This window comes from Furipterus horrens, unplaced genomic scaffold, assembly GCF_987537825.1.
Source record: "Furipterus horrens unplaced genomic scaffold, mFurHor1.1.pri manual_scaffold_7, whole genome shotgun sequence".
Classification (NCBI taxonomy): domain Eukaryota; kingdom Metazoa; phylum Chordata; class Mammalia; order Chiroptera; family Furipteridae; genus Furipterus; species Furipterus horrens.
The window spans coordinates 94,779,045-94,794,459 of record NW_028327177.1 but is presented as its reverse complement, the minus strand read 5'-3'; the positions used below and the strand labels follow the sequence as shown (position 1 = coordinate 94,794,459).

At 35.8% G+C, this 15,415-nt stretch overlaps 1 protein-coding gene across 3 annotated transcripts in view; it reads right to left on the bottom strand.

Moving 5' to 3' along the window:
- Nucleotides 1-15,415, bottom strand: part of ERC2 (ELKS/RAB6-interacting/CAST family member 2) — a 926,792-nt gene that overhangs the window by 598,908 nt on the left and 312,469 nt on the right. For all 3 annotated transcript variants that reach the window (XR_016512310.1, XM_090282950.1, XM_090282949.1), the window contains exon 5: nucleotides 14,394-14,561. Coding sequence is in view for 2 of the 3 variants with exons in the window: in XM_090282950.1 (XP_090139076.1) it covers nucleotides 14,394-14,561 (168 nt within the window). In the remaining variant the exon portion in view is untranslated. The remainder of the gene's footprint in view (nucleotides 1-14,393; nucleotides 14,562-15,415) is intronic.

The window sequence follows — 15,415 nt, the reverse complement described above, 5'->3', positions numbered from 1 at the left end:
CTGAACAAAAGTATTTTCAAGTCACCCACATCTTAACTCTCCCTCAAATCTCACATAAATTAATGAGCATCCTTTTCTTTTTTATGTTTGCAAATACACTCTATAGTATATTAAGATATCATGATAATGATCTTAGTTCTATTGTATTTCATACATGTGGTATTGCTTTGAAATTTACTTTCACACTTTCTAGAGAAAAACTAGAGAAAACTGGCTTACTTGTTCTAGACTGGCATTTAAATAAACTCAATTTACAAAGCACACACTGACACATTCTAATGAGTCCATATTGAATATGCTTCACCTTTTATAGTATTTAAGTGACTTTGAAAAATCAGCATGGAGGAAGAATAAAATTAACAAGATTTTACTACCTGTATTTCATCTTTTATATACTTTCTTTTTCTAAAATGTATAAGGTAAATATTTAGAACTCCATGAAATAAACTTATGTTTTATTAATCAGAAAACACCCAGATTGTAAGATTAATAAAAGAATCGAAGCAGGCAAAATAAAGTTTTCTAAACTTCTAGGCTGAGAGTAAAATAAGAAATTAGATACTCCGATGACTGATACCAACCAATGTGGGTAAAAGAAATGATGTCAAGCAAAAATCATGTGGCCAATGTCTGCCTGGCAGCCCACACCATTTCCAGAGAAGTTATCAAGGATCGGCCCTGCCTAAATGGAATGAATCATCAGCAGGTCCCTGACATGAGCCAGCTGCAAAGTCTTACAGTGACTGGCGAGATTGAAAAAAGATTTCCAAAAGCTTCAACATAAGATTCAGCTTCCCTATCAGATTTCCCTGTCAGATTTCCCAATGCTTTCTTCTAGGTCATTTATATCCAAATTACTCCCTCATAAAAACAAAGACTTAGAAAAACTATAAAAAGTTTAAAAAGCACTTTTTTTCTGAAAAGTGTACTTTAGCTGATTCGATAAAAGGTCTGAAATCATCTTCGGGGCCACCATGAAAACTAGAACAATGGAGCAGCAACAGCATCTGTAAAAATGAGGACATGCATTCCAAAGGTAGGTGGGAGACATCTTGTGGCATATTCATGCCACTGGTAAAGAAATTCCAAGAGCCCCTGCAAGCCACTGAGTCATTTATTTTTATTTTATTTTTAATGTTTTCTTGTATAAATATCAAACACATACAAAAGTAGAGAAAATAATATAATAAATTTCTATGTACCCATTCCCCTTCTTCAACAAGTATTCACTCATGGCTACTCTTGTCTCTTTGATGACCCCCAATCACTCCCCTTCCATAGTCACATAATTATATCATTTCACCTGTAAATATTTTAGTAAGTATCTTTAAAATTTAAGGACTCTATATTAAAGGGAAAAAATCCATCATCACACCTTAGAAAAATGTACCAATTATTTCTTACTATCATCAGTTCAACCTTCAAGTTTTCCCAGTTGGCTCACAGTTTTAACATTTTGCTTATTTGAATCAGGATCCAAACAAGGTTCATAAATTATGATTAGTTAATATGTCTCTTGAGCTTTTGAATTTTCAGTTTCCCTCTGTACTTCTTTTTCCTTGAAAACTTTTGTTGTTTAAAAAGGAAAACAAACCAACAAACAAAAAAACAGAGTCATCTGTACTTAAGAGTTTCCCATAGTGGGGAGCTTGTTCACTGCATCCTTTGGAGTGTTTGCTAATTTTCTCTGTCTTCTGTATTTCTAGTAAGGTTCTGGTTTGATTTTCTCGTGAGACTGCTTCATTGGCAATAGAGCATACTTATGTCAGGAGGCACATAATATTTGATGTGACAGCCATTCAAGCTCAATCCCCAGATCTATTAAATCGTTAGAAGTTACAAAATGGTGAGAGTCTAGTATTCTTTCTTCATCTGTTAGCTTAAATACTTCTACAAGAAGAATCTCTTTGTCAACTCTTTGACTACCCTGAGATACAATTTACATAAAAGAGTTAAAAAGATTTCTCATTTCTTTCGCTTATTTACCAGTTTCAAAAATACTGTGTTGATTCTCTAGAATCTACAACAGAGGGTTTGGGGTTATTTTAGTTATAAGTCTGAATTCATTGACTTAAGCATATTTTATGTGTCACTGATACTCAAATTCTTTGTCCAGAGTGCACATTTTTGCTCCTGAGTCCATTTAACATGCCTTATCAGTCTTTAGCTTCCCTGCAATCTTACATAACAAGATGTTCTAGGCTACTTACATATACAGGTTTTAAAATACAGTACAGTCTGCGGGATTTTTAAAAAATATATTTAATTATTTATCATGGATTTTTCGCTATATCACGGGATTTTGCAGTACTGTATACGTATGTTGTTAAAGTTACATAGGTTTAAGAGTGTAGAATTGTTTAAGAACATAAGTAGTGTTTATAAAAGTGTGGAAAAGGTTAATAAGGGACTGGGAATGGTTTATAAGTGTGTGGAAAGGGCTTATAAAGCCTTAAAATATATATAAATACTAAAATAAATGTAAGGTTCCTACTTCGCAGATTTTCACCTATCGCAGTGGGGTCTAGAATGTAATGCCCACGATAAGTGAGGGAATACTGTATGAAAAACATTCTAGGACTACAGTAATTTTTCTTAATTTTAATCTTGCACCTGTATTTCCTTTCTCCCAAGCTCTGAAAATCCAAGCTCTTACTGACACCAACAGAAACACTTATTGTTTTATCACATTCTTCACACACACTCTTCTATTATGTCTTAGAATAATATTACTCACACTGCAACTAATAATAAAAATACTAAAAAAAATTTAAGATTCTTTGTAGATTTTTTTTTTGTCCTGGATTATATCCCACTGGAAATGTACACTCAAAGAATGTGGTTTAAAGTCACTTGAAATAGAACCTCTCTATGTTCTTACACTACCACTCAGGTACACAGATAGGTCAATTTTCTTTTTAACTTTTTAGGGTTTAATTTTACTTTTTAATTATGTACAATATTTAAGTGGTTTCAAAGTCAAATCTTCAAAACAAAATATTCAAAGAAGTCTAGGTTCTCTCTCTGTTGACTCTACTGCAAAACAAGTAACTTATTTTAATATTATAGTTTATCCATCAACTTTTTAAAATATATAAACAAATATATATATTCATACATATATATCATATATATTCAACTCTCTTAGGTAGCATGCTTCATACTTTCACCATCTTCTCTTTTTTTTTTTTTTTTCACTTAACAATATATCCTAGAAGTCACTCCATATCAGCCTATAAAGATCTTCATCTTTCACACAGCTTAATCTATTTTGTGGATCACAGTGATTTATTCAATCAATCCCCTCCTGGTAAATACCTTGGTCATTTCCAGTATTTTAGTATTACAGATAATGTTGTAATAAGCAGTCTTGAATATTCTATATTTTTGCCAGTGTATCTTTGGGATCTATTCCTAGAACTAGAATTGCTGAGTCAAAGGTAAACATCTGTAACTTGCCAGATGTTGCCAAATTCCTTTCTGAAAGGGAATGTACCATTTTGCCTTCCTATCAGCAATGTTAAGGCCTAGTTTTCCCTACAGTCTTGCTAATAAATAGAGTACAATTCCAATATTTGGATTTTTGCCAACCTAATGAGTGAAAATTATTTTTCAATGTAGTTCTATATGCATTTCTCTTATCATATGTTAGGTTGAGCATCATAAATTAAGCACTTTTACATTTATTTTTCTATATACTACCTATATATCAGGCCCATTATTCTATAGGGTTGTTGGCTCTTTGATTAAAGACTATATATTGGGGATAAGAACTCTTTAATTGAAGTATATCTTGCAAGTATATCACCCAAGTTTATTGTTTTTACTCTGCCTGTAATAATTTTTTCCATTCAAAAATTCTTTAGTTTATGGCATCAAATTTATCAGTCTTATACATATTGCTACCAGATGTTGTTTCATAGTTAGAAAAGTTTTCCCCATACCTAAATTATAAAGGAGTTAATCCATGTTTTCTCCTAATACTGGTGTTAAAGCATCGCCTAAGACTGGATATTTCCATTGCTACCATGATGTGATATCTCATTTAATTCTCTCACTACACTTCCAATGATACAGGAGAACAACATTAGATCCAATAAACATTTCTGGAGTTTCTATGTTGTGCCAGGCATTACTCTCAGAGGTCACATACCCCAGTGAAAGAGCCAAAAGGTCATTTTCTTTAAGAATCTTATATTGTGATAAAGTTTTCCTTCTATATAAATACTAGGTTAATAAAGTGTTAAAATACTCAAGTGCAGCACAGTAATGAAAACCCCAGGGAGGCCACAATGTCCCTGAGAAATGAGATTACATTTTTTTATCCCATAATATCAGAGGTTTTATCCAAGAAAGTTATCCTTGAAAATTTAAGGATTTGTAAATGAAAATAACTCTAAGCATTAAAATAAATTGTCCTTTTCAGTTAGGTACTTTCATACACTTACTAGAGGCTGCTATATATGCAAGGTATTTATGGGATTGCTCTGTCAAGCAACCAATGGTCCACTAGATTGAATCTTTCATGAATACTCAAGGACAAAAAGAACTACAAACAATTCTTAAACTTCTTTCAATAATATCATAGATAATAATGTTGGCAACATTTATTTCTTGTTTACTCCTATATTCCTGGCACCTTGAATCATGCCTAACAAACAGCATATATAATATTTTGTAAATAACCTACTGGAGATCCAACAAAGGTTATGAAAATGATGCTGTATACCTAATTTCCATATCTTAAGCTCTTTATCTTACATACACACACACACACACACACACACAGAGGCAAGTGCAAATATGATTAAATTTTTCCAAATTAAATCTTCAAAAGTCATGCACATATTTATGCAAATGTACTTTTTGACTTTGGATGAGATTGAGGTTGAAGAGCTGACAAATTTGAGACCTGGATCTCTGGCAGTCCCAAGCAGTTGCCTGAGTCAAGCATTTCCCTCTCCCTGTACTGCTCCCAAGGTGGCAGCCACAGGTGGGTCTCCATGGAGAGAGCCAACCCTTCTGACACCAGCTGTGCTGACACTAGGCTAAGGAGTCACACTCAGCAGTTAAGGAGCTGGACTTTTTCCTTTCCTTCATATTTGGCCCAGTTTTAATGACAGAACTTAACTATCTGTCCAGTTTCAAATTAACAACTGACAAGTAGTATTTCAGAGGCCAAACATCATTCTATTATAATTATTTATATAAATATTTAAGAAATCACCTACGGTTAACAAAATAATAAAATAAAAAATAAATAATGCAAGAAAATAAATTTCACACACTTCACTCAAGATAGAAATACTTGCAATAAAAACAAACTTGTAGGGTTAAAATGATCTTCATCTACACAACTTACCTCAAGTTATATTCTCTCTTTTCTTTAATAAAGCAAGAGGCAGAAATATATGTTTGTATGAAATAAATATCTGTATTTAATTTAGAAAAGAATAAAGTTCAATGAAATTGGGTAAAAGATCTTGCAGAAGCCCTGCAATTTAACTTCACTCTTTAGATTTTGGTTTGGTATGTAAATATACACATAAAGAAACCCAACCACAGCAAATGTTAGCCATTTTCCAGAGGAATGGAGGCAAGCATTATAAATGTGGGTCCAGTGTCAGGAGTTCACAATGTAAACTGGTTATTTCCAAATGGTGTCCCCCAGAAGGAAACAAAATGAATGGAAGTACTTAATAAATTCTGTTTTCCATAAAATTCATACTCCCAGAAAAAGAAGGAATGTGAGCTCAGAGGTCAGTGAGAGTTTTGTTGGATTTCCCTCCTTCTAAATTCTGTCATCTCCTTTTTAAAGTGGAAATTCAGTTTCCCACAGATATGACAGAAACATGTTCTTTTTTTTCTTTCTTTTTTTTTTTTTCTGCAAACCGTTCACCAGTAAGTAACACTAACCAGTGGACATGTACATTCTCACAGGTGATTTGTTAATTGGATACTGTCACTTCCAGTTGCAGCTTAATATACTAGAGACAATGATTTTTTCAAACAGAAGTAAAACCAAATAAAAATATTAATGACCTACTTATTTTCCATCAAAGAAAATAAAGGGCTCTGAATCCATCTCTACTTGCCAAAACAATGGATGCAGATTGTGATGGAGTTTAATGTAGAAACTAAAATGACTGAGTTATCTTAATTACACATTTAGCCACCCAAGTCAAATAACATCCCAAGGAGCACAAAAAGAAGGGCCAAATTTTTTTGTTTCACTAGAAAAATAAGTTCCTCAAAATAAGTTGACAATAGGCTAAGGATTGGAAAGTTTTTGATTAAAAAGGGATTTTTGTTGGAACACTTATAATGAGATTTGAGCTACAGTAACAATATAAAATTGAAAGCAGAATTACATACAAAACGAGTGCTGTAAAACATCATTATTTTAGTACAATGGAAAATAAGGTGTTTGTGGTTTTACTCTATAAATTCTGTGTTGTCTGCTCATATGTATTCCTTCTTGGCTGTCTTCTGAATAGCCATTCTGATTTCCCAGTCCTTCTGCACCAGCATTCATTTGTGGTGGGGGTGGGCAGGGCACCCCTACAATCAACATCTCCAAGGCTCAACTTTTTCCCTCCACTTTATTGGCTTTTCAGGACTAATTCTTGTCCACGCATCACACTGGTGTTCAGTTACAGGGCAGACAATGAATTTTCCTAATCCATTTAGTATGCTGACAGAGCCATGTTCACAATTTATAGAATTTCCTTTTAGACATCTACCTATTTCACACTTCATTAACATTCAAACTGAACACCTGTGTTTATGAAGTCAAAAGCAATTTTATACTAACAAGGTGTTAAATAGGGCATTCTCTGGAAGCCTGAACAACAATAACAACAACAGAAGTACTAGACTCTTGGCCGATGGAACAAAATAATGTCGGTAGTTACCTGCATCATCCTTTAATAGACAAAAAACATTGCGATGGAACTGCAGCCAACCAGCGTAACACATTTTAGTTCCTACACCAGAAGTCTTTTCATGTTTTACTTAAGAAAGTAAGAGTATGAGGCTGCCTGGCAAAGTTTACCCAGATACTTGAAATCTGCAAAACAGCTAAAAATTTCAGGAAGTAAAATGTGGACCCTTTAAACAATGCCTTCACTAGCTAGATATAAGGACATTCTCAGTGTTCTGTGGCCCACAACGTCTGACCCTGGCTCATTTTTATGTGACCCCAAAGTTTTCACATCATTAATAAAGAGAGAATCAAAACAAAGCCCACAGACATCAGGGGAGGGGAAAGTGTGTAGTTTGGCACTGCCACCATACATACCCTCAAAATGAAAAGGGAAAAACGTAAAATGTACGTAGCAGAGGTGGTGACCCCTGTAACGACTGTGGTTCCCAACTTTTTTTTTTTCTACTGGTAATAAACCATTTTGCAGACCTCCCAATTGTGGCCACCATGATAGTTACAACTTGCAGGTTTATGTCTTTTTCTTGCAGTTAAGAGTGTTATCAATAAAAATTTCAAATGATGCTTTTCCTGGTCAAATAAAAACATTTTAAAATGTGAAGCCAACAACAGGATTAGAATAGAAAAATACAAGTGACACCAGGATGTTGTTTTGTATATTTTTTCACCAAGTCCCTTAATTTATTAATTTTAAAGACATTCCTTGCAAGTCTTGAAAGTACCAGGGTAATCTGACAACCTTAAAAACTGGTTTCGTCATATGCTACTAACTTTTTTAAAAAGCACCTCACTTTTAAATGCATAATTATGAAAAGCATTAAACAAAAGTCTATCTTAGAAAGGACATTTAACATATTATTCTTTGAAGCCTGGACTGAAGTGATTAAAAAGGACTTTACTGCTTGCTAGTCAACCAAGGCAGGAGGTAAAAAGAAAAATTGAAATTACTGATTAAATGTAAGGGAGCACTCCATGTAAATCCCACCTTACATATCGTGGCAAAAGTGGGTGAGTAAAAGCAGGAGAGAAAATAAAAAGAAGTAAGCATTTAACTCCTTTGAATAGTAAAGTATGCAAGCTATATGAAATAGCCAATAATGGAAGGTTGATATTGCTAAGGTGATTACTCTGATAGTGTTTTTATGTTTTGATTAAAGCCAATCTTTTTTGAGTCCACACTCAAGCAACTTAACTCTCTTTGAAAACGGGAATACTCTTTATGGGGTTATTGGTGCTCTGCTGGTTTGATTATTTTAGGAGTTACCTCATCTGCCTAGAAATGCTTTAGTAGGCTATATTTCAGAAAGACCCTTCCCTTGTCTAAATGAGTGAGGTATCATTTGATATTTTATTGAGCATGGTGCTGGATAAGGTGGGATCCATAATCACAGGAGCTATTGATCTTAGACTTTTCAACTTAATTATATTGCCCAAATGTCTACCGAGTGTTTTTATGGCTGCCACACTGAGTTCCAGGAACTGTGGCTAAGTGTTTTACATGAAATACTTTATTTTTAACTGTATTTACAACTTTTGAAGTTAGTATTGTTGACCCATTTTTTAGGATGAGAAAATAGAGAGTCAAAGAGGATGTGTAGCTTGCTCAAGTTTACACAATGATGAGTGACAGTGATAAGTGAGTCCATTGGGATTGCAGGAATGCATGGTAGGTACAGCCCTGTACTGGCTGCTTTTACTCACCCACTTTTGACCCACAGAAGGAAGATGGCATATAATTAAGATTTTGTGTGACATTATTAATAACCAGAAATTACTAAGCATTTATGGTGCTAATAAATCAGTTCTCTATTGCTTATCCATACACCCAATAGAATATTGGCTGGATGAGGGCAAGTACCGTATCTGGCACACAGTAATCATTCAGAAACTTTGTGTTGAATGAAAAAATGTATGAAATCTACGGGGTAGGAATCTTTAATGGGAAATTCTTGGAAATGCTTCGGGGCATCTATAAACTGCCTGAAATTATACATGTTATTGCACATGAATATGAGTGTGTATGTGCTGAAGTGAATTTTTCTAGGGAGTAAGCCTATAAATTGCATGATATTCTCTTCTATATGGATTTCATTTAAAAAACAAAAACAAAAATGTTATGGGCCCTTGTTATAGAGCTGCTGCTAACCTAATCTGCATGTGCTGCCCTTTGCCTTCATGAACACAAAACCCCTACATTCTGTCTTAATTAACACGTTCTCAAGTGTTCACCTTTAGACAAGTAGAACTCTCCCCGACCTATTTGGAAGAGCAATGAGTATAAAAGCTGTAATATAACACATCTTCCAGAAACCATGCAAAAGAGTTGTCACAGCTAGCTGTTTAAAAATCATGCTGGGCTGGGGCAAAGTGTACTTGCTAAAAACAAAAAGGAATCTCTTAATTTGAGGATAGAACAAAAGAGATGGCACTTTCATAGTATCTTCATAAAAAAGTGACTCCACTGAAATATAAAAGCCTGAGCTCGGTAAATGCAGACACCAAAGGCAACCCACAAAGGTAGAACACACAGAATGGATGGTAAGTGAGGTGAAGTATTCCCCAAACGAGCATCCCTGATATACAATAAAAATAATAACAGCAGGGGAAAGGGGGGAGGGAGAGAAGGGGGATAAGTAAGGGAAGGGTCTAGTCAAGGAACGTGTATAAATGACTCATGGACGTGGACAACGGGGAGGGAGATGATTGTGGGAGAAGGGATGGGCTGGGTGGGGGGGGACAATGGGGAAAAAAAGGGACAACTGTAATTGGAAAACCAAAAAATAAAATTTAAAAAATAAAAATAATAATAATAACAGCAATGATGATAACACAATTTATAGCTAAAACCCTTTACTTGAGTTAAAGCACTTTTCACATAGATGTGAAAAGACTGACACTTTATAGATAAGACATGGAGGCTCACAGAAGTTCAAATCTCTCTCATGTCACAGTTATTCAACGGGGAAGCTGACATATGTCCACACACCTCCCACTGCTTAATGCTGTGTTCTTCATACAACATCTCACTTCAGACGATGGAATAATATCTAGGCCTCTTCTCATCTTAACTCTGGATATATTGGTAATTATTTGTTGAAATCCAGAAAAATCAAGGTGCTAAAGAAAGCTAATTTAGTATCTCTACTGCCACATAATTAATGTGTTGGTGGATGGGAATAAGTTGGTACATAAAAAAACATCAAGGGAGGTAGCAAAATAAGAAACTTGGCCTTGGGGTCCTTTGAAGCTATTTTAAAAAGTAAAATGTTATGTTAGGAGCTATGTGGTGTATTCCCTCTGTGTGTGTAATTATTATTCCATTGATTTATTGCACACGTGTCAAAGAGTGTCTGGGCATTTATTCAAGTTAAAACAAACCAACCCAAGAGCCAAGCCACACAGCTGCAAACCCAGACAACTTGCCTCCCGCCCTTTGCCCCACTCTCCAGCCTGCTACCTCCCAAATGCAAATTCTCTGGTAGCAGAGTCTTCCTTGCAGAGATGTACTGTTAAGCCAGCGACATCTGTCATTTATATTGTATTCTAAAAGAGTCGTTAAAACCAGTTGATATCACAGATTTTCCAGAGAAACCAGCAAATTTCTTCCAATTCTGAAGAGAGCCATCTTCTGTTTTGGCAAAAGCTTTTAAGGAATGACTCAGGAGTCAACTTGGAAGGAGCTATCACATGTAACCTCCTCCAAGGATGAGTGCCACATCTTTCATATGAACTTAAACTTAGGTCTTTGTTGTGCGGTACAATGATACATAACATATCTTATGTACTGAAGACTTACCCACTAAGGTAGGGAGACTCTTCAGAAGCGGGAAAATCACTTTAATATATTTTACCCGTTTGCCAAAAATCCTTTGTCTATGATCCAACAATTAGATCAAATTTTAACCAAAATTTATTTCCTCTAACAGATGGACATCATTGGGTAACTGTCTCCATTTTCATTTACGAAGAAAATTCCTCGGATGTTTCCAACTGATAAAATCATTAATCACACACTCCCAACTTCAAAGCGGAAGATTTGAGAATCACCTCAATTTCCCTGCACATGGAGAATAAATGTTTTTCTACGTCAAAGCACTGTCCTTTTACTGGGTCATTTTAATTATTGAATGTGGGATGGAAGTTATCCACATAGAGTCACCGCTGACTCTTTAATGAAATTTACATAAGTCTAATTTGGACTACATCAATTCAAGAGAGGTAAAACACAGAGGGAAGAATAAGAAAAGGAAAATAGGCTGGGAACACAGCACTCTTTAGTGCAAGGTAGTAAGAGAACGAAGGTAAGCCTTCCTGCACTGACTTTTCTCATTCCTTCCTTCTGGAGAGAAAGCATCAAGAAGCCTGACTGCCTGTTTGAGCAATACCTCAACGGACTTGCCTTGGTTCTCAAATTCTTCCTACCCAATACACAGCAACACGATTGCACTAATTTGATTAGTAATGCTGGCATTATTGCCAACTTAAGACAACTGGGGTACAATCAGTTGCTTTGTGAATAACCAGTGTGAAGAAAAACGTGTGCTTTAGAACAAGGATCAGCAAACTATCTGGCCCTGTTCAGAGTACAACTGCTAGAGGGAGGTCAGCCCAGGCATTCCAATGCCTACTCAGCTCTCTTCCCATATAAATCACAATGCTGTGAGTTTGCAAACTTTTTCTGGAAAGGGCCAGAGAGGTAATATTTTCAGCTTTGTGGGCCACATAATCTGTTGCTACTAAAACCTGTGGTTATAGCTAAAGACAATACATAGATGAATGAGTATGGCTGTGTTCTAATAAAACTTTACTTACAGCCCTGGCCGGTGTGGCTCAGTTAGTTGGAGCATCATCCCATAACCAAAAGATTGAGTTTTGATTCCCAATCAGGGCACATACCTAAATTGCAGGTTTAATCCCTGATCAGGGTGCATATGATCCCCCACTTGGGCATATACCAGAGGCAATGAATTAATGTTTCTCTCTCACAACCATGTTTCTTTCTCCCCCTTCTTCTTGTTACAGAGTAGGGTCCCCAAGGAGATGGGAGGGGTTTCATTACCATAGAATGGTAAAGAAAAGTTTCTGGGGCCTATGTAAAATTCTACCAGTGGCCGCAGTTAGTCACCCTGCCTACTGCATCACAGGCCACAGTCAGGGATTTAAAAATAAAGCGGCTGCCATTTGCAGAGGGAGAACTATGCAGCTTTGAAAGGGAAGGGAGAACTCCATGTGGTTTACAAGGAGGCTGGGAACTCCACGTGGTTCTGCATTAAGAGCTGGAGAGCACCACGACACAGGCAAACCCCACCCGTCACCCCCAGTCAGGCTCAAATGATTGGGAGCTGCTGGTGAAACTGAACTGTGTCTGGGAAGTAGGGAAACGGTATCTCTGACTTTTCTGTTCTAAAACTAGCCTGGTTTGGAGGGGGAGGCAGAACTATGTGTTTGTGGGTGTTTTAAAGAAAGTAAGACTAATGGCAGAAATCCACTATTAATCTAAATCTGTATAACCTTTAAATAAACAATTTCCTTTCTTTTCACCCAACTCTGGTATTGAGAGTTATGCTTCTGGTAGCGGGCAATCGGGCCCCTTATAAACTGAACAGCTCGTGGGTTCTGCTTCAGTCGGGGCAGCCGGTGGGTTCTGTTACACTCTCTCTCTAAAAGCAATGAGAAAATGTCCTCAGGTAAGGATTAAAAAGAAAACAACTTTACTTACAAAAACTGGCAGAGAGCAGGATTTGTCCAACAAGCCATAGTTTCCAACCCCTATTCTAGTCAAGTGCTAGATGGTAAAAATGTTCTATAGTTGTGCTAACACAGCAGTCATTAGCCACATTTGACTTTTAAATACTTGAAATGTGACTAGTGTGACTAAGGAACTATATTTTAAATTTTACTGAATTTTATTACTTTTTATTTTTTAATTAATTTTATTGTGGTGACATTGAGTAATAAGATCATATAGGTTTAAAGCATACATTTCTATGATACATGATCTGTATATAGTGCTGTGTCCCCACCACCCAAAGTCAAATGATCTTCTATCAGCATATATTTAGCCCCTTTTACCCAGGAACTACATTTTAAATTTTACTAAAATTTAATCATTTAAATTTGAATAAAAACATGACTAGTGGCTACAGTATTAGATAGCACAGTTGCAGATACTATTCATTTGCTCCTCTTCAGAGGAGATATAAACCACCTTACAATTTATGGCATAGTTTAAATTTTTGCCTTAAAAAAGGAAATATCCATGCTTCCACATTCAGAATAAAACTATACACAACTGAAAATTATATTTCTTAAATGTGGAATATATGCATCATTGAAGCTAAAATGATCATTGTGGTTTGACTCAATCAAATAACTGTCTATTAGCCAATGTCAAGTGCACAGGGGCTAAATTGGGTGTATGCCAAGACATATCCAATTTGGAACCTATTTCCATTCTCCTGCGAACAATGTCCTGCACCTCCACTGAGGGCACAGACCTACTGAATGGTCCCATTAACTCCTAAGGAAAATCATATAGTATATACATTCAAACACATGGCTCAAAGAGCACAAGAGGGAACACACATCTCAATGACATTGCCTTCTCCTCACGTGATCCACATAATACACTGCCTCTGCACAAAAATCAGGGACATGCACCACATTCTTTGTTACTGCTCACATGTAATCATTTATTTTCTGTCAGTGTTTTATTTACACAATAACTAGCTTGTTTTTTGCATTCTTTAGCAGCCCCAAAGATATAATCCATTGGAGAGAACAAGGAAATAGGATAGTAACATATATTTGCTTTTTTATCCAAGTGTGAATAAGAAATAACAAACCAATGTTTCCCTGAAGAAAATTACACAATACCAACTTTCTTCAATGGGTAAATAAATGTTTAAAATTGAGGATACTCCTTAGGAAGTAAGAAACCTTTGGAAACAAAGGAACCGGGAAGGGGACCAATACAGGTATATGACAAAAGAAGGTAAATGACATTCTGACTTTTTTAAGTGATTTTTTGATAAAATAATACCACTCTAGATTCACTCATTTATACATGGTTCCCAAATCCGAAAAGCTCTAAATAATGAGAAAAAAAATTCCAAGTGTGAAGCAAACTCCTTTGGTGGCACAACCTGACATGACCTGATTGGAGGCTATTTATATAGCCTTTATTTATGCTACTTTAGGGTGAGAAACTTTTTTCTGCAGAAATATGCATGTGTTTGTATAGCACTTCCAGCAGCCCCACTGGGAGTGTTATATAGTCTATGATACATGCAACAGGTCTTACCTTTCCAAAATCCCTCAAATTTCTGATATCCAAGATACCTCTGGCTCCAAGGGTTTGGATAAGGAATCTTCTAAAGAAAGCCATTCAGGTAGGACATTTGCTATCAACTCAATATCTGCGACCTGGAATCCTGAGACAGTGTCTTACCTCAGTTTGAAGAATGGCAGCCCTCTGTTCTTTGGCAGTAAGTGACTCTTTAAGCACTTCAATGTGTTGTTTGCAATCTGAATTTTGATTGCTAAGGGTTTCAAGCTTTGTTTGTAAGGCAAGAAGTTCTGACTCCTTCTTTGAAAGTTCTTGCTTCAGCTGATCAATCTGTAAAACAACAAAATTGCAAGAAATTAGAATCCACAGCTATTACTCTATACTACTCTATACTTGGAAACTGCTGATTTATTTTATATTTCTTCCTTTTGTGTGTGTGTTCTTTAACTGACTTATTATTTCTTTTTTATTTTCAGTAGCCAATGATCATCATTCCCACAAAGCAAGCCATAAGTTTGCTTAAAAAGATGGCCCTGGGAGTCACACAGTCTTTGGGGTCCGGAGAGGCTCTCTAAAGGTGGCTAAGAGTACAGAAAACAGGAAAGATAAGGTCAGCAGACTGCCTTCCGCCTTCCACCCCACTGAGAACCAAGGTTCACAGAAGAATGGAGGCTTCCTGGCCGAACCTACTATTCATCCATGAAACCACAAAGTCATTCACCACAATCCTCATGGAGCTAATAAAGGTACTTAACCCAAGACATAACCTGGACCTTCTCTACTGCTCCACAGTGGAAATGGTCATTCAAGGGCATTATTTGACAAAAGAGAATCCTCATCCCACCAAAAAAATAAGTATTGTTTTTTGTTTTTGTTTTTTTTTTTTGCCTTATATTAAATACTGAGAAAACACAGAAGAATATAAAATATATACACAGTATAAAGGAAAATAATACAAGAAATATCCATCATTCAATTCTTCAAAAGATGATTATTAGGAGTATTTGTGTTCCAACCCCCTTATATCTCCTTCTTTACCCCTTCTGAAACAATTACCACTCTAACTTTTATGCTTATTATTTTCTTGCTTGTCTTTTGGGTTTACTATATATACTTTTCTGCATCTTTAAATGATATACCATTTAGCTTTGCATATTATTTAGGTTTTTAACATTGTTTGCATG